The sequence below is a fragment of the Anopheles coustani genome, chromosome 2 (genome assembly GCF_943734705.1).
Source record: "Anopheles coustani chromosome 2, idAnoCousDA_361_x.2, whole genome shotgun sequence".
Classification (NCBI taxonomy): Eukaryota; Metazoa; Arthropoda; class Insecta; order Diptera; family Culicidae; genus Anopheles; species Anopheles coustani.
In genome coordinates, this window is record NC_071289.1 from 89,002,627 (window position 1) to 89,025,101 (window position 22,475).

A 22,475-nucleotide genomic window follows, 5' to 3' on the forward strand; every position below is an offset into this window, starting at 1 on the left:
TATATTTTTGACTACATTTTTCCTTCCAAAAAATGTTATGAAGATGTGACATTTTTGAATAAATGCCATTGTGGAATTTTAGCCAACACGAAATCCCACAGTGCTGCTCGCACACATGAATGGATCGGGTTTGAGTCAACCAAACGCGCAATGTGGAGCACCGAAGACGCCGTATTTAGCCAGCGTATGTGAGGAGGAGAAACGCTTGGTTCCTTTGTTTTGATTAGATCACCGTCGGCTGGCCCCTTCTCTACGGTTCATTTTCTTACATCTTGAAGGTATGGCAGATTGGTGGAAGGTTAAATTAAAGTTTGACCAGCGTTGTCACTTTTGCTTTCTATCTGTGGTTGGTAAAAAATCCCGATCAAACTAACGATGCGTGCGCTCAACCGTTAGATATGATTGCGGTGTAGAATTTTGTAAATTTCTAAACATTTTTTGGGAATTGAAAATGGACAGAGAGTGCCGGAGCGTTTGGCAACAGTGTGGCCATCGTGCTATTCATAATTCATGAGTGTACCAAGAATCAATCAAATTCCGTCAAGCGAGCGCCTGGTGTCTTGTTACCGGATGAGCACGGTAAGGGCCCAGCAACGGAAGCAACCGTCCGTCGGACTTGACGACGATGGACGCCAACGCACCGGAATTACTCGGGCATCACATATCGGTTTATTTATATTGTTTTATGTATTTTGCATAAGGTCAGTGTGTTTCATATTCAATTTAAAGGTAGTAATAATCAGTTTAGATCTAAAACTTATTACTTTTGTCCATAAATATGTTTATTTTGAACGATTTCGATTTTCTCTACTCTCTCTACCCCAACACGTGTGTCCATTCAAGGTTACGCTCATGGACTTTCGATAGTCGGAGGAAAAGGAAAGTATTTGACCCTCGGAGCAAGTCCATCTAACTTCGCCCAGTCTCTATAAACCTCGTTGGAGTTGTTTACACTTCAAGATGATTTGTTCGCCGAGCACATGGTTGAGTTATTCCGATGCACTATTAATTTACCAATGTCGCTTACTTTTCTATTTTTGAAATGAGAAAATCTCCTCGATGGTAGAAGTGTTCACCATGTTAAGAGCGAGCAACTAATGAGTTTTCCGGTCGAGAATGCACTTTTGTTGCGAAGTGCGAAATTAGTTGATGACCGATGGGTTTGTTGAAAGTTTGTTCACCGAGAGCGGTGCTTCACTGGTGCGCTCAACAATGTTGCATATTTATATTTCATGAGGAGGTGACCAGTTGAAAATAACTTATAATAACTCAAAATACTATTTTTATCATTTTTACTGCAAATGTTTTTCTGCAAATCAACTGCCAACATCCAAAGAACAAAGAAGTGAGGAAAAACATGTTAATATTCAAAAGATGAAAACTTTCATCTGTGCATTGCGAATTGCATACTTGTGGGCGCCTATCCGTTACAATTCGTTTCACGTTGAGCAGCTAGTGAAACGTCGTTTTGAATTTACTTAACGTCAGTAATTTTTAAATAAAACAATTAAAACATTTATGGTTCCGATATTTATTGATTTCTATTTTTTTCGATCTGCAGTAGTTCATTAATTTTGGAATAGTTATGCAAAATACCGAAATATGTATGCTCATACATGAACGCACAACAAGCTTCAGAACCCAACGAAAATGAAATGGTAGGTAAGGTTTTATCAAAAACATATTTTATTAGATACACATTGACGACATTTCTACACATCAGATCATAGTTTACCCGACAAGAAACAAAGATATATGATTGATCAATTGATACTACCCGAAGTCCTTAGATGATGCTTAGACACTAGTTGTTTTTTGTTTCGCCAGTAAAACCATATTGAGTTTTCTTTCCCACAAATTTGGATTGCATTCGGCATCCTTCACACCTACCATGAGGGTCATCCTTGGATGATAATTATCGTATCGTATCATACCGGAGACGGTTCGGAAACTTCCTCCTCCCTGAGATACGCGGGCCTTGCTTGGTTTGCGATTGAAATATCAAAATCATTGTTTGAGCAGGCACCACTCCCCAGCATAGGACACTGCTACTCGTTCTTCCTAGTCACCAGTGTCTCTCGAAGGTGTTAATTATTCCTCATACGAACACTGTCAACATAGTGGGCATGGGTGTTTGGACACGAGGTGTAAAAGAGAGTTTCCGCCCGGTCAGAGAAAAAAACCGGTCGCCAGTTTGACGCATCAGCGAAAGCGAAACCAAACCCTAGGCCTTGAAGACGTTCCTACGGGCTGTATGAGAGCCCAATGCCAACGAGGTAAAGGTTCGAGCTTCGATAGAAACAGAAAAGATCACAGTCTGAAACAATTATTGTAGTCTTGCACACTTTGGCTCATTGGCAAGAGGGCGCCTCTAATCTAGCTGCAGTTTACGGAAGCTTCCGACCGTGCCAGTTTCGATCTCCCCAATGGTGGACTTTTTGCAGTACTCCAAATCTCGGGTCACCTCAAACTCCATGTCATCCAGGGCGAGCATCGGCTTCCGGTACACGTGGCAACGCTGCTTGAACGCCGCAATGTGGTCCGCCTTCGGGTGCACGCCTCCGTACTCTTGGGGAATCAACCGCTTGTCGATTTTTTTGTGCAGATCCTCCCAGTTTCGATGACACTGTGGGAAAGTTGGAGGACCGTAAGAGGACAAGAAATAAGCTACACAAAAGTGTCCTTCACCGCAAGTGAACGGTTTCGAGTTCGCGAAACCCGGCCCTCGCCCTCGGATTACGTACCATGATGCGGTTGCGTAACTTCTCGTTGATCACCGCCAGCGTGTAGTTGGCGATCTTGAGCGCCAGACTGGGCGTGTTGACGAAGTGCAGCTCCTGGATGCGCATCGGCACCGCGTTGTTGAGGTACGTGGCCAGGTCGCGAATGTCGTTCAGTGTCACCAGGCCCAGCATTCCCATCGTGATGCCGGACAGATCGTAAATCAGCACGAACCCGGCACACTGCACCGATGCGTCATCGTACAGCGTTTCGCCCACCAGCATATGCATCCGGCTACCGTGCCCGATCGTGAACTGCTTGGGATCCAGCGTTCCCGCATCCCCGAAGATCACTGTACGGCCACGTGCGTCCTTCTCTAGTAGTGGGTACAGGAAGCCCGCATCTACCAGCTCGCACATCTCCCGATCCTCGATGTCCAGCCGCTGGAACCAGTGCGGATGCACCACCCGACATGCCAGATAGCGCTCCAGCATCTGCGAGGCGTTGATAAACGAGTACTTCTTTGTGCGAAGGAACCTTAGCAAGAACCGTGCATCCGTCCGGCAACGTTTGATGTTCGGATGTTTCGCGATCCAATCGCGCAGCTGAGCCAAGCTTTGCTCGCGTATGGCCGGTGTCTCCCGCAGGAAGTCCCGAGCCAGCTGCTGGCAGTTGGCGTCCAGCTCGTCGATCTCGTTATCATAGCACTGCGGTGCCTTGTCCATATTTGGCACCGGGAGCTCACTTAACTCATCACTAGGCATGTTTGCTTGGAGACACTGGGAACACCTTTTCAAAAAAAAACCACACACCAACACTGGGATTTCCACCCGAAACACCGACGAGGATTGGAAGTACTGGAATGCACCGGAGAGTCAACCGCACCGCACGACCGATCGATTCGAACTGCGCGAGCAAAGTGTGCGATCGATGGTTTAATAATTACAGATTCGGGTTTCGTGACGTCACTGCGTGGAGCAAGGGGTGAAAACACACCCCACGACGATGGGGTGGGCATCCTTCACCCACCGCATCATAGCAGGTGGTTCTATGCTCCTCTACCCTAGACTGGAACACTTTAGATGCCATCACTAAGATAATGTGATAATTATATAGAAGAAAACAAACTTGAAATTCCCTGCACGAGCACTACGAGAGAGTCTGTTTTGATACACCACACTTTCAATTGTTATTGTTTGTATCAGTTACTCATCAGTTTGTATTGTACTTGATTCCTTGACTGTAACTGTAAGAATTTCTACTACTAAAGATCTACTGGGGGTTTTATTCCGATCATTGGATTCGAAACAGGAAATAACAAATCTACTCTTTTGGAAGCTTGAGATGGGTGGTGGGTTTATCTGGCGGGATTTTCCTCCCAGAACTGTTGTTGCAATTAATCTTTTAATTGGAGATAAAATCAAGAGTTTCCTATGAAGTTTGTTCTTCACAACCCAAATTTGTTTTTGGTCCTAAAATATGACAAATAAATGATTTTTCCTACTTTGAAACGGGCTGAAAACTGAATTTCCAACCGTTAACCGTGGCTTATGATGTAAAAGATAAATGGACAAATTTTTTACATCTCAAACCTATACTCTAACGCCATATTGCAGCTGATCCCATTGGACGCCATGCCAAAATTTCATTGCTCCCTACATTATTAAAACGTGATTTTTATCCTCTTTACGTAATCCACTTCCTTGGGTCCTCATACCCTTCCCCTGCCTGCATTGCCACGACAAAAGACCCACCGGCTGTCATACCCCAAAAATTGAGTAACCGCAAAGTGCAAGCTCTTCATATATTAGTACAGTATGGCCGGACCCTCTGTGATCATGATCGCGCGGCAATCTCATCGGCGTGCGCGTCAGATGAAGCAAAATAGCAGACGCTGGAATGGAAAACAACAAAACGAAATACGAATCCGAAGAAACCGCCGCCACATCCCACCCAAAAAACTCCTCGTCCCCATGATCATCTGCGTACGGCCGGGGCTCAATTATTCAATTGCGGACGGTTTTCCTCCACATTCATCTTGGAGTGAAACAACATTTTTGGCGGGCAGTACCGGGGCACTTTCACTGCTGCGCCATTGCAGCTCACGAGTGCCCGAAAGAGTTCACGTCCTGGCGTCTTGGCACAGCCAGACAATCTTCCAATCCCTCCCGAACGTGGGGCTGTAGGTTCGTGTGTCGTAACCGTTCTCCGGTGTGATGTGTGTGAGCTTTTTTTTCTTTATTCACTTTTGGGCCACATACTTGCCCAACCGGCAATTGAACCTCCATTACCGCGCGAACACTAGAGTTGGCACACGTGCCGGAGGGGAGGCAGATGCGATCGGGCGCGCGCGCAAGTGGACCGACTGGCCGAGCCTAGCCGGAGGGTGTGAGGGTATTTTCAGGATGGAACGCATGCCTGATGAAGTGAGTCAATATTGGAAGTTTTCGTATTTTTGCGCGCCACAACCGTGAGACTGCAAGAGATGCTGAAGTGGCCGTTCATTACCACTACACGTGAGATGCACTAGGCGGGGTTGATGGCAACGTCGGTGCATTGCAAATCTGCGCGACCTTAACCTTAGATAACCGACCGCATCTTTCAACACTGTTATCTTAGCGCGACAGTAGCATTTTAGCTAAAGCTAGATTTTCATGAACTGCATCTTCAGCAAATGCCTATGCTAAAAAAGTAAAGCTAATATTATCTATGCTATTCGTTAATAAGGAAACATGCTCATAATTATATCTTGAATATCCATCCCGTTTTTATTTATATTTTTTTTAGTCGTACTTAAAAGTGTTTAGTGCGTATTATCTTAAAAACATTTTAAATTTTATAAATGTAAATACATTATTTCGAGGGGTTTAGTACCTTTACTCAGATGAAAGTAATCGTCACCATGAACACCATAAAATAATGGTGTATTATTTTTAGGTTGAAACTATGATTTTCTACACTTACTCGATGAGTGCTTGCACAATATTTGTTTCATCAGTTTTATTTATTTGATGTTTTAAACGTGTTAGTTTCTGTTGAGAAAGTTAAAAATATTTTCCATCTGCAGCTTACAATAATCTAAACCACGGTTCTCAATGTCATGTAAATTTATTTATTTGTGTCGCCAATTTTAGTGTTCACTATTTTATTCAAACTATTGTAGCCTTAGCCTCTAGCAAACACGTTAGGTACTCTGGTAGTATCCTATTTTATTCAACAACACGTAAAACACTGTACTACCATCCGTGCACCCTTTGATTTGAGTCGGCGAGAAGCTTTAAAAAGCTTGAGTGTGAAAGGGATGAAACTTTACTTGAAGCTTCCATTGATGAAAGCATATACATGAAGCTTTCCTATGATTTCAACCCCCCAAGGGGTTTCTTTCGCCATATCACACACCCCCTTGGTGGTTAGAAGCTCATAAGTTTTTGTTGTAGTTGCAACCAAATGACCCAACGATCATTTTTCGGAAGCATTTATTGGGAAACACGTGAAACTATTCTATTGTCACCATCATCATTTATTGCCATCATAATTTAAATGTTTATGGGTGTGCTGTCCACAAAAGATTAGCTCAACAATATAGAAATATTCAGCAGTAAGCACAATAAGATAGTTAAAAGGTGTGTAAGTTGTAACTTCGCAGTACCATTTGCGTCACAGTTAGAAGAATAGAATGGATCTAACTCACAATCGCCAATGGTTTGATCTTTTCTTCCACTCCGGTGAGAACCTAAACTGGGCACGTGCGCCATTCTAATACACTGGCAAAACTCGTATTAAAAGCCAGAAAACAAGTTTGTTCCACACTGTGGGGTAACGTTGTTTTTGGCAAACTAGGATTATTTTTTCTTTGATCATCTACTCTTTCTGTTTTGATCATACAATCGTTTCGTTCCTTCTGTCATTCATCGTTTTGCGCCACGGAGCAGTGATACGTCAATCGGATTTAATGAAATCGCAGCTGAATGACTAAACAGATTTCCGAAATCACCACCAAAAGTCAACCTGGCTTAGAAACTAGTTGGCACCGTTTGGCAAATGGAGGAAGGTGAAACACGTAGTGCAGCTTCTCGCCGAAGAACGGTGTTTTTGTTTCTGTGTGAAGGTTAAACGTGCACTCGATGATACGCGTAGGAAAGACCACACCGTTTGCTAAGATAAGATTTCAAGGGCTTGTGCAAAAAAGAAACTACTGCCAATTTATCACATCAACACCACAGATTGAGCCACAAATACACAATCAAGCGAACCGAAAACATCACACAAAGTTCCAACCAATCAATCGATGGACAGCTGACGGAAGCTTCCCACAGCACCGTCGGCCACAACATCTCCGCCGTGTCCATCGTCGTGCGTGGCCGACTCCCGTGGATCCTTCGTGTCGATCTCCAGCTCTGAGTCCAGCTCGAGCAGCATCTTCCGCTTCGAGGCGAGAAACTCCCGGAAGCGTGCATTAAGTACCTTCAGTGTCGGACCTTTGCCTCCATATTCCTGCGGGAGTAGCTCTGGATGAACGGCGGCGCGGAGTTCCTCCATCGTGCTGTGGCACTAAAAACCGAGGGTGAGGGATAAACGGTTTCGGTTTGAAATGTCATCCGAAATGATGATACTAATCGGACATTACGTGTATGCGGGAGCGTAGCTTGTCGCTGGCGAACGACAAGCAGTATTTGCTGATCTGGGCGGCGAACGTGGGCACGCTGACGAAACGGTTCTCCTTGAGGCGCACCGGCACACAGTTAATCACGCTGCGCAGGTAGCCGGCGAGATTGTCCAGCGTCCAGCAGGTGACGTGTGCCATTGTCATGCTTCCGTTGTCGAAGATGTGCGTGAAGCCGGCGATCTGGTTCGGTTCCTCGTCGAGCAGCGCTTCGGCGACGAGCATGTTCAACCGTATCATCATGTCGGAGTTGTACCGCTGGGCATCAAAGTTTCTCACAACGCCAAGGATCACGATTCGCCCAGTAGTAGGATCGCGGCCGATCGGCAGCAAACAGCAGGCATCCAGGACGTCGGCCAGCTCGGGCGCATCCGGATCGAGCCGGGTGAACCATCGGGGATGCGTTTGACGTACCGTTAGGTACTTTTCCAGCATTTCGCACGCACGCGGTACGGAGAACTTTTTCACGCGCAAAAATCGCAACAGAAATCGGTCGTCCGTGCGACACCGACGGATTCGTCCGTTCTGACGAATCCACTCACGCATTCCGGCCAACGATTGTTCCCGCACACGATCGTCCTCACGCAGCTCCGTACGGCCTATTTCCTCAAGCAGGGTGGCCATCGCGTCAGCTACATCATCTCCGAAAGTACCTACACTCGGAAAGAACGTCTGCTCGCGCGCCATCGTACCGTGTGACTGCCACAATCAGCACCACAGACTGATCCGCTGGTTGTGTATACCATTACCGGCATATATTTTACACTAACCGCACCGTCAGGCAACGTCTGTATATGCTGTGGGATTTTTTAAATTCGTGCAACAAGCTTCCTTTACGTGGAATAAACTAAAGTACCCATTTTATTTATGAAAACATCGGTTTAGGGTAAGTGCACCCATAGTGGAGCTAGTACCAATAGTGGTTGTAGTGGAATAAAATCCTCGCTCTACGCTTTTATATATACAATGGAGTTATTTGTTCTTCTATGAAATGTTCTTTGATCTTCTGCGAAGTGTTAAAAAGATGAACCATCTCATTCCGTAATATAGAAACTCCAAAATTTATATTTTCCAAACAGGTTGTCCCAACATACTGCATTCCCTAAGAATCTATAACGAATATCATGATTTGCTTAAGGCTATAAATCACTACAAAATCATTAAAACCATATGATTTCGCTACTTACATACTCCAATATTATTGATTTATACGAACTTAGTGCATTTTAGCATAATTTTATTATATTTTTATAGTTTTTACTATAGTGCCACTATAGGCACAAAAACCCAAGTTGTTCCTATAGTAGCCATAGATTTTTTCACAAGTATATTTTAGTTTTATTCCGGTTTTGGCCAATATGATCAGGTAAATTTAGAGATTTTATTCTGTTTCTACAAAATAAACAAAGCGGAACTGGAGAGAAGGCTCAGCAGAAGAAGCAGAAGAAAGAAAAAAGAAAGCGAGTGAAGGATACGCTATAAAGCATATACTATAGTTTTAGCTGTAATATTCAGAGCATTTTTTATGAATTAAAATTGGACATATTTCGGTAAAACAACAAAGTCTTTTCAATGACAACGCATTGGCCAAGGAGTATTTTACCGTTCTGTTTGAAATATGCTTCAAAACTAAGTAATAGTCAAAATATATTCAAGTTTTTCGTACTACCACCACTATAGGAACACGATACCACAACTATAAGAACCATACCACCATAATAGGAGCAACCGACTAGGCAGAAAAATACGCTTTTTCCGTGTATTTTTAATGGTTTACGGCAAAAATAGATGTTTTTCAGAAGAAAAGTCATGTTTCAATCATAATTGATTCAAACATGTAGAATATTGTGTTCTTAACACTCATAAATTACACCTAATTGGTATTTAGATTACTAAGTGCACCACTATTGGTACAGTTACCCTAGTTATTATTTTCATATCACATATCTACGAAGCTTAAAGTTTCGCAATCTTCATCAATCCTCAACAATTACTTAAAATCCGACGATCAGCAAAGTATTTTTTTTTTATTGAAAAAACGAAGTCCAAATTACCCTCTATTCTAGCATTAGTGCTCGGCTGGAACCGTTAGTGTTAAAGACGACCTGCAACTCCCCCACTCATCCTCATCCAAAACGTCGTTCGCGGTCGATTATTGGGCAACTTTTTGTAAACGGTTGTTACCGGGGAATAGATCTTTTTTGTGGTGTGTTTAATACTTTTTTAGAGTTTTTTCGTTCCACCGCTGGAACCGAACTCAACGGTCTGGAGATACTTTTAATTGACAGCCTACATCACTTACACACAACACACACCAGCGCATAGAATCAACAACAAATAATCAGATACCCAGTACTGACTGTCAGTGATGAGCTACGGCTGTATGTTATTTTGTTTCGACCGCGAAACGCTGCCGGCTGCTGATGCTGGATGGTTTATTTGTTTACTCGGAGTAGTATTCGGCCGGTACTAGACCTCCCTTGCCCGCCTCCGGGGGGGGAGATAAATGAAGTTCGCTGACTGATGACGATAATGATGACGAACATTGGGAATGATAGTATCTCGTGAAGTCATTCTATTCGCTCCAGTGTTGCGACGCACAATCACACACGAGGGACTTCCTCTGGACCGTCTAGCTTTGTGTAGCGGAATCTGAACTATGCTGCGTGTTGAAGGGCAAATTAATTGAATGTAAAAGGTGATGGGGGATTCGCAGACATTATGTTGTTCAATCTAATTTGTAATTCTAAGTTAACGTTTTCGCTGTGTAAGTCAATTGTTTTTCTGCGTCACTGCATCTAAAATATTTGTTCTGATTTCAACAATGATTCGTCAGTTGGTAGACGCCTAAATGTAGGCAAATTGTGTATGATTGTATGGACTACGGCAAACTGGCGCAAAAATAGAAATTAAACTCTTTTGGACCGTAAATTGGCTCACTTCCTAGCGTTAAAAGAAAAACAAATCCATAATAAACTTTCACTTTGGACACTCAGCTCTTGAGACTAAAATCACCTGGTTGATAAAATAAACATTAAGATTACAGTCGTCGCAGCTAACGGCTCCAAACATCCGTAAAGTATCAGTTAAATTGGAAACACAAAAAATACCCTCCGATGTGTGCAAAACAATAGCGCAAAGCTGACGAATTTAACCTTTTTTCCAGCCGATCGTATAACGTAGATTTTCTTCTGAATCACGCCGATTTGAGAGGGTTGCACATGCGTTGTTTAGGAGTTTTCTTTGTCATCGAACGAATCACGCAATCACGCGGAACATTTAAAACAAGCGGTTGCGTGTGCCAAACTGAAAAAGAAAAATACACACCCATACCCGAAAGCTATAACTTTTTCCATTCATCATGAAAGAGCCGCTCGAACACACCGTATGTACGTTACAACAACCGTTCAGCTCGAAATCTGTTGATGTCTGAAACGGATTTTAGTATCTGCCTCGGGATACAGAGACCGTTGTAATATTTGGAGGGCCTTTGGCTTTTCTTTTGAACTCAACACAACGCCACTTAGGCAGGGAAACAGACGAAGTCAACATTGTATTCGAAACTTCTGCGGGCGTTTTTCGGGCAGTAACGTAAGAAGTGTCACAAAGAAAACACCTCCAAAATTTAAACATAGCGCTTGATGTCGTACCGTAGAAAATGATTGATTGGAGTAAATTGAAGAAAAAAAACACGAACGAACCGAAGCATAGAAGAAGTCAACAATGCAGATGCATTTAATCATGCTTGATTTATTATGAACGCTTTTGGGTATAGTGTTGTTTGTTTTGAAATTCGCTTTCCTAACTATACCTAACCTACTAAACGCTATGAGGAGGGTAAAAAAGCCTTGTTTGTGTGCTTAACTGCGTTACTAAAATAGTACAACGTTAACAAACGCTCGTGAAGAAATGGTGAAGAAAGAACTATGAATATTTAAATCTATAAAAAGGCTATGTTTGACCCTTCAGACCCCTAATTCTACCCCGTAAGACCTTCAATGCAAATAGAAGCCAAGTGAAACAGGTTTGTTATTTGGTAATGTTGTAAACATGATAGAATTAGTGTACTTTTGAAAACATGTTTTAAATAAATAGGTTTGAAGAGGGGTTTTTTTTTAATCTTCGGTACAGTTTTGATGAAAAACAAAACATCCTATTAACACGATGAAGCAATATAAGAGGCAGAAGAGGGTATCCTATTACCAATGCTTCAGCATTGGAAGCTAGTCTCTAACATAATTAACACAGTAGATATCAGCTAGATGTAGGTCTCCAGCACCGTCCGGTTGGTTGAATCCGGCATTCAATCGATGTCCAGCTTGCGGAAACTGCCCACCATACCGGCATCGATGCCCCCCGGTGCGCATCCTGTCTTGCTCCAGACGGACGAAAACTTTGCCACATCGATTTCCATCTCGTCCAGCATCTTCAGCTCCTCGCGACTCTCGAGGATGCGCTTGCCGTAAACGGGTGTCAGGGCTTTCGGCTCGACATCCTCGTTGGTGTATTCGGTGGGTAGCAGCGTTTTGCCGAGGTGGTTGACTGCTTCGTTGAGCGTTTTGTGGAACTATTTAAAAAAAAGGAAAGAGAACGAAATAATTTAGACATTAGACCCGACTGTAGCTTACGTAGGAGCTTGTTGTGGAAACTAAGACAAAGCTAGTTTGCCTGAAAATTCAAAAATGGTACACCACCCTTTTCGAAAGTCTCTGTCGGAAAGGGAGATGTCTAAAACTTTCCATAGTTAGGGATATACCCATAGTCGTACGATCACGTCATACAAAGGTCGATAGTTTTGCTCCTCACCATAAACCAAGCTTTCGTTTGCCTTCGTCATGGAGCATGCGAATAAACTGGTTTTACAGTCATCTCCATTCTGAAGAGCGTCTGGTCTGGACGAGCAGAAGCACCTTTCGCTGCGCTCATCTTTGGCGAACGAAATCCGTCGATCATAGTCAGTGACTTGAGCCTGGTGGATTTTTGTTTGTTTATTGGAGGTTTCTACATCTCTTAGCAAGAAAGCGTTAATTTCCCCTAAACCACAGCAGGTTTTGTTCATGTTGCAACGTGTTTTGTGAGATAAAAAATGTTTTATATCCAAAAAAACCTGCTACGGAATAGATGTAAACTAACTCAGCCTACGGTAAATCTTATCGGCAATTTCAATTGCAAAATATTTTGCATGGCATGGAATAAACCGTGAATTTATTCAAATTTATGTGGCAGCGCAGATGGGCTTGGGAATCATCGAGAAAATATTTTGAAATAATTTGAAAGGGGGAGTTTCCACCTGGAATATTTAAACGAATGAAATAACTTAAAACATATGATTTCATCCAAATTTTTTTCTCATATTAGTAGTAAGAATGTTTGTTACCAAAAACTAACAAAAATTTTCAAAGAGAACTATGCTTCGATAAATATAATTTGTCCTACAACTCTTATTAAACGATTGTAAATATTTATCGACTCTACCCATCGCATTTACGTTGAGTAGAAATTGCCTTTTAGTCACAAACATAAAGCTTGGTAGTAAACAATCGCGCATACAACACAAAATCCATCCATCCAATGACCACCCTCTGGGGGGTTTGGTATGTTTGCGACATCATGAGGTTTTCGCGACCGCTCGAGATAAAAATGTAAGTTTTGAAACTCGCCGAATATATTATGTCCATTGTGAGAGTTTACTAGGCTACGGCGCATCGTTTTCGACGGTGTGTTGATTTGCAAAAGGTTTCTCTCGATCCGTCTCTGCTTGCGGCACACATCCGTATCGGGAGATACCGTTTTTCCCTCCCTCCCCCAGCCTCTAAAATTGGAAGAATTTCACAAAATGCAAAACGCTGGCCTTGGCCAATAGGCTAAACTTTCGTTTGAGTGTATCATCCACCGTATCCGTTGGGTATAAGCTTGTAAATTAATCGATAATGGAACATCTGATTCCATTCGAAATCTTATTTCTGGAGCGATTCCACTTGAAATCTAATTCCTCGAGCATTAGATGCGTTTCGAGGAGCTTATAATACTGATGCCACCGGGAACCAGGAGTCACTAGAACTGTATTCGCCAGCGATAGGATAAGTATCATTGGTGAACACTGGCTAAAACCTTCTGCAACCTTTGGCTACGACCTAGTTTCAAGGTGCGAATTTACAATTCAAGCGAATGATTCAATTATTAAGGTCACACGTCGCGGTGCGTCTTGGTCTTCGGCGTCAACGTCCCTTAACGGTGGGTGAGATGTTTACAACACTGCGGTTCACATCGCTTTTCACATAATCGTGCAACGGGGGGCTCGTTCACACTTCACTTGAGGCGTCAGGGTTTGAGGAGATTATGACATTTTGTGAGCGGCGAATGGAAATGGTTCACCATCCGGTCGCTAGGGTTTACTCACAAAGAACCGATGCTTCAGCTTGGGGCTGACGTAGGCAAACAGCAGATCGACGATCGAGGCGGCCACCTTCGGCAGCCGGATGACGTGAATCTCGCGGCACCGAATCGGCAGCAGGTGGTTGATGTACGGCCCAATGTTGCGCATCTCGCTCAACCGGAACAGCGTGAAGTGGGCCATGGTGGCTTCGAAGCAGTCGACCACCAGCACGACACCGGCGACCTGCACCTGCTCGTCGTTGGACAGGATCTCCATGTTCATGTGCAGGTACCGGATCAGGTCGACCAGATCGTACTTGTCCACGCGGAAGTTACGCGACTTGATCAGGATGACGATCTGGCCCTTGGCGTCGAACCCGAGCACGTGGAACACCTCCTCCTCCCCCAGCGCCACCATGGTCTTATCGTACGGGTCGAGTCCCTGGAACCAATGTGGGAAGGACTGCCGAAGGGCCAGGTACCGCTCGAGCATTTCGCACGCCTTCGGGATGGAGAACTTGCGCTGGCGCAAAAATCGCAGCAGAAACACGGAGTCCGTGCGGCACCGGCGGATGTACGGGTGCTTCGCGATCCACTGGCGCATCTGGTCTAGTGCCTGCTTCCGGATCAGATCATCCTCGCGGAGCTGCTCGGCCGCCAGCTTCCGGTAGTGCTCCGGCAGCGTGCACCGGTACTCGTCGAACTTGTCCGGACACTTTTCGACACTGAACGTAACCGTCATGTTTTCTGTCTTCTGTCGTGCCGCGATCACCACCAAACATCAACTGAATCACGGTTGGTGTGTGGCTCCGGTGCGAAAGCTCGTAGTCGCCGAATTCACCGTCACTCCGCGCGAGCAGGCTTTCCCTTTCCACCCGTAAATCTTACCGCAACGGAGGTTCCGAGGGGGTCGTTCGTGAAATTGGGCAGGTATCTCCCGGCGAGCGTTGGGTCTCGGTTACCATTACTCTCTTTCCTTCTTCGCAGGCTATTTCGCGACGAACCACGTGGGGTCAACTGGTTCTCCCACGGTGGTGCCGCGGCAAAGCCAATCTATCCCTGTCGCCGACACACCCGCAGCTGGATCAGAGCTGCCACAACAAACAACAACCGATCGGTTCACCATTTGGTCAGTTCGAGAATCGGCCAAGCCGGACTTTGTAACAAACATCTGCACATCAAAAGGTGTAGACAAAAAATCGTTCAAAATCCCTATTAGTCAGACACCCCCGGCATCGAGCTGAGGTTAGGCAATCTGTTGAAAGAAATTTGGCTCCTTCAACCAAATCCTGCGTTTTGACCTTGTACCGAAATGCAATGCAAAACGGTAAACCTGTTTCGGTTCAAGTTTACATCCAAACCCTGTCGAAGCGGGAGACGCAAAACCAGTAAGATGCATTTCTTCTTCACAGAGTCTTACAGAGGGAAACTCTTACTCGTTATTTTCTTTGCCCTCAACGATTGACATTCATTTTTCGAACAAGTTTCACTTGCCGGAGTTCAAATGGTCCTGAAAACAAGGTCTACAGGAAGGTGCCCGGGTGGTGCTTCAGCATTCCGGGACCGTTTTCCAATGTCAAGCTGGGTGTGTGGTCACTGAGATCGGATGGGAACGACCTCAGACGTCGTTTGCATTTTGACAATCGGTGTGTTGTTGGTACATACCAAAGGTTTGGTGTGTTTACCCGGTCCATCTATTTCGGTTAATGGAGCTGAATGTTGGCAAACAAATGAGCCTGTTGTCCCATCCGGTAGAGGACGTGTGAGATGACGCAGCTGGCGCGATAACGGTGTGCATGATGTTGCCAAACCAGACAAGAAGATAAGTGTGTTAAGGACAAACCCTGCAGCGTCCACATTGGCGACGCACTGTATCCAGAATAGGTCATGGTTGAACAGGTCTCCCAAGGAGCGAAGCTGGGCACAGATAACGAGGTCTTGGCTAACTGCACCCTTCTTACATCCCGCGTTTCTGGATACCGATCGCAGGTCGAAAGGTCACCGTAGGGTTGGTCCCTAAACAACATCGAGCGTGCAACGTTGCCGGTTATATAAGCCCAGTTTCATGACTATGCGAATCGATCGAATCGGAAGCTTGTTGTGATACGTGTTGTGCGTTCACGGGGAAACTCAACAACTCCACCGTGCGTTGTCTGGATTAACTCACCGCCGCCGTAACGTAACATACTACTGGGATTAATTACATTTTCTTTTCTTTTTCAAACGACAAACTTTTGCAATGTTACACAGTCCTCCCATCCTGTGGCAGGGTCTTTTTCTATCGGCTGTTGGGTTTTTGTTTTCGGTTAATTTCGCTTTCATCCTACCGAGGAGAGATCGAAAGAGATCACAGGGTGTGCGGATCACGTTTAACAAACCGATACCATGCGTTCACCTCGTATGAAGCGTTTTTCGTGGGCCCTGTTCCGAGACGTCTAGACGGAATAATTAGCCTCTTGGATGGCTTTATCGCTTTCGAAAGTGGTGGCATCTCCTTTCTATCGGTTCACTCTAGGTATTGACTATTGCGTGTCACGTAACTCCGGTGTTAGAAGGATGCTTCTCGTCGGGCAATCACCGGAGGGTAGTAAAAACTTGTTCCTATCGCTCAGATAACAGCTAGCGTCGACTGGGGAACACTGACTGAGTTCTGAACCATGCCCTCGTGCCTGTTAATGCCAGCAGCCTCACCAGCGTTGGAAGTGGCCGAGATGGTTAGCATGTAATTGTAAATTACCGTGTGAAAAAAACACAAACGATAGCCAATTAGCGAATATTGATGGATATACCTGGGAGTAGTACCGTAGCTCGGGAGGGTGATCAAATGCGATGAGACAGTTTGAACCTGGCAGTGGGACTGGCAGGAACCGAAGGAGTATCACGGTAGAATTGGGTTTGAAGTAGAAACTAACTGTTTACCATGGCGTACCAGGAGGCGACCAACAAACGTCCACCAGTGTACGCTCCGTACCAGTCGACGCTGGATGACGACGATCTAAAGGTGGCCAAGCGGGAGCTGCACGAGACAGACGACACGCGCGAGCCATCGATAGCGCAGATTCGCGAATTTATCGCCAAACACCCGCAGATCGTCCGATGTCGCACCGATCCGGTTTATCTACTGCGTTTTCTGCGCTACAAAAAGTTCAATGTCACCGAAGCTTGCGCAATGCTCGACAGTACGCTGGTCTTCTTCATGCGCATGCGCGCACTGTACGGCGAAGAAATTGACAGCTTCCACCCGAACGTGCAGGGCATGGTGGATCTGGGTGTCATGGTGCCGCTGGGATACGACCGTAACAAGCGCATGGTGATCCTGAACCGGGTCGGTGCGTATCCGAAAACGACCAGTGCGCTGATGCAGATGAGGCTGGGTGCGTTGGTGATTAGCACCTGCCTGGAGTACGAGCAGACGCAGGTGTACGGCAGCGTTTGGATCATGGACTTCTCCGGCATGACCATGAGCCACGTGGCAATGTGGGGTCTCACTGAGCTGAAGATGCTGGCCGACTCGGTGAACGACATCGTGACGCTGATGGTAAAAGAAATTCACATGGTGCTGGTACCGAAGATGACCTGGATGCTGATCGACATGGTACTCCCGCTACTCAGTCCTAAAATACGGAATCGGTTTAAGGTGAGTCTCAACTGTAGACACTTCTATGGGCACAGGGTCCTCATTTCCTAACATTCCAGTTCCACCGGACGCTCGGCGATCTTTGCAGCGCCGTAGATCCATCGATTCTACCCTCCGAGTACGGTGGCGAACGTCCTTTGGAGAAAGCTAACGACGATTTTCGTGCCATGTTCGATGAACAAAGAAAGTGGTTCATGTTGGAGGAACATTTCTTCATGGACCTCACGATACCAGCTCCCGGCAGCAGCGGCACAGCGACCGCCCGCCGGAACGACTTTCGGGACGAGGAATCGATGGTCGGTAGTTTTCGAAAACTGACGGTGGACTGACTACACCGACGAGTACCCGAAATATCCGGTTGTACGGCATTCCTTAGAACGTGCGAGCTGTATTCTGCCAAATGCCAAAGAGTGAACCTATTAGCACACAACCGCTGAGCACGTGTTCGTTACGACAATGGGCACTGGGCTATGTTAGGCAACTGTGTATAACTGCTTCACAGGGCAAACGGAAGCTTTCACTGTCCCTTTCGACGCGTTGCGTTTCGATTCACTGGAGACACGTCAATTTTCAAGGTCTTTGTTTACTCACGGAAATGTAGATCGCTATTGAGCTACTATTGTTTAGATATCACGCGGTTAGCGGTGCACTGGAGTATAAGTTCCCAGACATGTTGTTAGAGAAGGGAAAACTAATTAAGGAAAATTACCATTCTCTGTTTCGACTATTATCGGTAGAAAGTAAGGGATAACATTTTTAATTTCGTTCGTGTTTTGAAATAAAATTAAAAACTTCAAGTTTCAAGTTCTACGTTTAATTTCTTGAATTTTAGTCCTAATGTACCTTTTTATATCATGCACTTTAAAATAAGATCTATTGCATAAACCACTTATTGATTGTCTCTTCTTTTATCATGTTTGTTAAAAACATATGTTATGTATTAGCTGGTCAGTTGTCTAAAGCGTGCTCATTGTAATAATTTGTATTTCTATATTAATTTGGAAAGCTTGTACCGGAAAACTTCGTTTATAGCGCTTTTTACAAAACATATTCATACCTGCGTGTTTTTATAAAAATTATGATGATGTTTTTCAAAAATTTAACGAAGAGACTAGGCTTAATTTCTTGCAAAGCATAGGAAACATCAACGGGAAACACGTGTATGAGAGTTTTCAACAGTGGTTTAGCATTGTGTGTATGGTATCAAGGTAACGTGCATCCAGCCGCATTGCAACCTTGCGGAAAATGTGTGCCAAGCGTGGTTGCTATCTTAGCTGACGTTTTAACGCATCGTAGCACCGCGTGGACCATTCCGCAATCTCTCGATTTTGGAGGACCTTGAAATTTGGAGCCAACCCTACCAAACCGGGCACCTCCACCTCTTAGACTAGACATTTCGTCGGGTATCATCCGCTCGGGTATCAATCATATGCTTACGGTGTTGTTTGTAAATGCGTCCACGTCGGTTGCGTTTAGGCGCAGGGAGTCCGCTCGTCTATTCCACCGTTGCTTTCGTCGTCGACCGAGGTTTACCTCAGCCATGCGCGCTTGAATGGTGGTCGTTTCGTATTCATCACTAATTTATAAGCTGGCAAAAAAACGTCATTTTCCTGGCGGAGAGAAAAAGCTAAGAAATCGCTTAACCAAACACGCTTCACATGATTGACGAGAAACTTTCGTCTAGCGAGCTGGTTGACCGGCATGGAAAGCCAGTGTGGTGTTGATGCCTAGGGCCCTTTAGGTGATTGCATCTGGGCGAAGATTGCTGATATGTTGGAAGGTTAGCCAAAACAAGCGGATGCATTTTTCCAATCCGGAGATAGATTGAGGGGCAGGATTACCAAAACCATGGCCGCTAGAGCTTGCCCAACGTGTTGGGGTAACAGCATTTAAAAATTAATCCATCTCTCGCTACCTTGTTTGTTTGTTTGTTTTTTTTTTAAATATGTTCGATTAGTTGTGTGTTTACAAAAATGATTTTTAAAGTAGCGTTCATCGGAAAGTTGTTATATAATGATAATTTCACTCTTTCGTGTATACGTATTCGATACTTGAACGTATTCGGAATTTCAGTAGCTTGTTTACGACATGACATTTTTTGAACCACTTTTGAAATTTATATTATTGCTGTGTGCAAACATTCCGGTGTTGAAAAGAAACGCTTGAAAAAACGCTTAAACTGTGACGTCATTATTGACAGTTGTACACCGTAGCGCTACTGTGCTTACATACGGTATTCTGCACCCCTCTCGCACAGCGGTTCCATAGTGTAGCGGTTATCACGTCTGCTTTACACGCAGAAGGTCTCCAGTTCGATCCTGGATGGAACCAAAGAAACTTTTTTTTAGCTCAGATTTTTGTTATGCTGCAAAGGGTGTCTGATAAATTTCTGTTTTGATTCTTTTTTAGTTTTTATTAGGGAGCGTGTACAAAATCAGGTAATGTGAAACGTACCATTCATTTGAAGCGATCAGAGACTATCCTTTGTGTCGACGACGTTTACTTTAGTCGTTGAATTTTTGCTTGCGATCTGATGAAGCATTATTCTTCACCTAGGTCGCATCACAAACAATTCTATGCTAATCAGGCAGTAGCGGCGACGCCTTATAGTCACATCGAAATGTAACCGATAATGTTGTAATAGAAGGCGACGCTGGCTGGTGGGATAAATGGGGCTGCATTTTCCCAATGTCACAATGTCGTATTGATGAAATCCGCCACCACTTGCTACTTTTTTTTTTTTTGGGAAAACGCAACGAAAAGCACGGAAAAGTGTGTGTTGTATCAGATCAACCTAGCATGTTAGTGGGCTGTCAGCCCTTCGGGCGGATGACGGTTTTGATTGATGGTTTACGTATCGTTTGTCTACTAATTGTTGTCGCTCGCTTACCATCGTTATGTTGCCTTGTTGTTATGCCATTTGTCAGATAGCATCGAAGGTAGATTGTTTTGTCTTTATTTTTAATGTGTGCCAACGTTTAGCATAAGTAAGCAAAATTTCAAAGTAAATGTGAGCAGCATCACATTTGAACTTACTTAACAATACAGCTTAAAAAATCTTTAAAAAAATAAATATCACATGTATTTGTACGACCTGGGAAATACTTTAACCAGTCTTACAGTAGTTCAACCTTCTAATAATCTTTTTCCAACTGGTTGTCTACTTCTGGAATGAGAAGGAAGCACTTGCACTAATAGCCCTGCCAGTTAATCTAATTCCATTCGTTCCATTTAATCATTCCATTGAGTGAAAGATTCAATAAGGCAATTCATTGCAAACAGCATGACGAAAGTCTTTTAGCCCTTTACCGATTAAGATGTTCGGTTTCTTGTGTGTAGGGTTGCATTAAGACGGTTGGCTGGGTTAGAATTTTAATTGAAAGAATAAGAAAAAAAAACACAAATTCTAGTGCGCGTCAATGTTGGTCCAAAGTTGTCATAAGTGGTCTAGGCTTGTGACATCGATGATAAACATAATAAAAAGCGTACATAAACGGAACGCTCTGAAAGCAGACCCTTTTCGAGCACATTCTGCCACTTAATATCGCGCGCGATTAATCGCATCATAATCGCGGCCAGGCGTACCCCCCTTACTCACGCCATTCGCCCTTAATTCAATTAATCCTTCCATCTCGCGTACCAGAGGCCCATTTCTTTTTTCCCGGCCCAGCGCCCTAAACCCATGGAGCCACTGCATGGTACCCGATTAATTTGATCGTATCTTCATTTCAACACCCGCGCGCAATTCGATCGCGTCGAGATCGGAACAGGCTGCGTGAAAAACGCTACCGCTCTAAATATGGTGATGAAAAATGATCCATTCAATCGAGTTAGAACCTCAGCCGTCAGCAGCCCAGCACCCGATTCCTGAGGGTGTTGGCAGAGGGAAGGGAGGGCAAGGGTCAAGTGGGTGGGCATGGAAAAGATCATACTGCGGCACCGACACATTTTCTATGCTGTGCGACGCGAGAGGAACATAGCTCTTCGGAGTCGATTTTCCGGCCGGGATTGATTGCAGGAACGTATGGTTTTTAATTATTTTTAATCAATTGTGGCGTTTTACATCGCGCGGAACAGATGCAGCTTAGTTTGGTGCCCTATTTGAACACCACATGCTTCCGCAAGCGTCTAGAATGGTATGGACAGTTTCAAAATTTGACACTAATTGCTAGATTCAATATCGCCCCATACTTCACTGGGTTTTCCCCTCCATGTCACGTATGTTGCTTCCTATCAATTTATCGTTTAAAAGTTTGCAGACCGTTAATTAAAAAAAAAGGAAAAATAATATGTTGGAAGCAGATCAGAAACTACAATGCGAGCATCAATCTGTAGTAAAAAAGTGGCTTTGGTTCCATCCAGGATCGAACTGGAGACCTTCTGCGTGTAAAGCAGACGTGATAACCGCTACACTATGGAACCGATGCGGCGTGAGGGTTCTTTTGCACCAATAAATTAACAGCACAGCATTATCTTATCAATCCGTTCCATATTCACAAGGACCAACGGATGAAGGAAGGACTTCGACTCCGACATGACGGCCAAAATGGAATCAGTTTCGGAATCGGAGAGAGGTCAATGTCATACCGATGCGCCTGGGATGGGGTCCGATTCGGCACATGGCTCCCAAAATCGGAGTGAAGAGTGATGTGTGATGTGTCGTCGCGATATGTTCAACCAGCTCCTCCACGGTCCAGCTCCTTCGCTTCCTACCACCATCCACCCCACCGCAGAATGTGTTTGTTCCATCGGGTGATTGGCTTCGTTTTTGTCCTCTGTCTTGCGGCCCGGATGATGAGCTAATAAAACACGCGAAATGATAACGCATATATGGTTCTTGCTTGGCTCTAGCCGCCTCGGTAAACCGATAGATCGAAGGCATCTGCGTTGGCTCACTTCTCGTTATCAGCACCGCGGCATGTATTTAGACCAGCGGGTTAATGTTAATCACGGACCGAGTGTGTACGCAGGAGCGGAAAGGCTTGCGATTGTTGCTCCCGAGCCAAAGTTAGGAGCTTCATTCATCAAGTTATTTTGTGGAAAATCCAAACGTATCCCTCGGAGTTCTTGTTCTAGTTT

At 44.6% G+C, this 22,475-nt stretch overlaps 4 protein-coding genes and 2 non-coding genes across 6 annotated transcripts; 2 read left to right on the top strand and 4 right to left on the bottom strand.

Moving 5' to 3' along the window:
• Positions 1–2,371: 2,371 nt before the first annotated feature.
• LOC131265742 (alpha-tocopherol transfer protein-like) lies at positions 2,372–3,485 on the bottom strand. The gene is made up of 2 exons (XM_058268047.1): positions 2,745–3,485; positions 2,372–2,626 (listed from the first exon to the last, which is right to left on the bottom strand). The coding sequence occupies exons 1-2, from the start codon at positions 3,483–3,485 to the stop codon at positions 2,372–2,374; spliced, it is 996 nt and encodes a 331-aa protein (XP_058124030.1).
• Positions 3,486–6,742: 3,257 nt separating this feature from the next.
• On the bottom strand, positions 6,743–8,071 carry LOC131265725 (clavesin-1-like). Its single transcript, XM_058268028.1, has 2 exons — positions 7,349–8,071; positions 6,743–7,272 (listed from the first exon to the last, which is right to left on the bottom strand). Exons 1-2 carry the CDS (start codon positions 8,069–8,071, stop codon positions 7,003–7,005), a joined length of 993 nt encoding a protein of 330 aa, XP_058124011.1. The 3' UTR covers positions 6,743–7,002.
• A 3,616-nt stretch (positions 8,072–11,687) lies between these two features.
• LOC131265751 (alpha-tocopherol transfer protein-like) lies at positions 11,688–14,501 on the bottom strand. Its single transcript, XM_058268057.1, has 2 exons — positions 13,785–14,501; positions 11,688–11,951 (listed from the first exon to the last, which is right to left on the bottom strand). Exons 1-2 carry the CDS (start codon positions 14,499–14,501, stop codon positions 11,688–11,690), a joined length of 981 nt encoding a protein of 326 aa, XP_058124040.1.
• Positions 14,502–16,679: 2,178 nt separating this feature from the next.
• On the top strand, positions 16,680–17,725 carry LOC131266084 (retinaldehyde-binding protein 1-like). The gene is made up of 2 exons (XM_058268437.1): positions 16,680–17,396; positions 17,456–17,725. Exons 1-2 carry the CDS (start codon positions 16,680–16,682, stop codon positions 17,723–17,725), a joined length of 987 nt encoding a protein of 328 aa, XP_058124420.1.
• A 1,929-nt stretch (positions 17,726–19,654) lies between these two features.
• Trnav-uac (transfer RNA valine (anticodon UAC)) lies at positions 19,655–19,727 on the top strand. The gene has a single exon. It is a non-coding gene; the product is annotated as a tRNA-Val (tRNA).
• A 2,018-nt stretch (positions 19,728–21,745) lies between these two features.
• Trnav-uac (transfer RNA valine (anticodon UAC)) lies at positions 21,746–21,818 on the bottom strand. The gene has a single exon. It is a non-coding gene; the product is annotated as a tRNA-Val (tRNA).
• Positions 21,819–22,475: the final 657 nt, after the last annotated feature.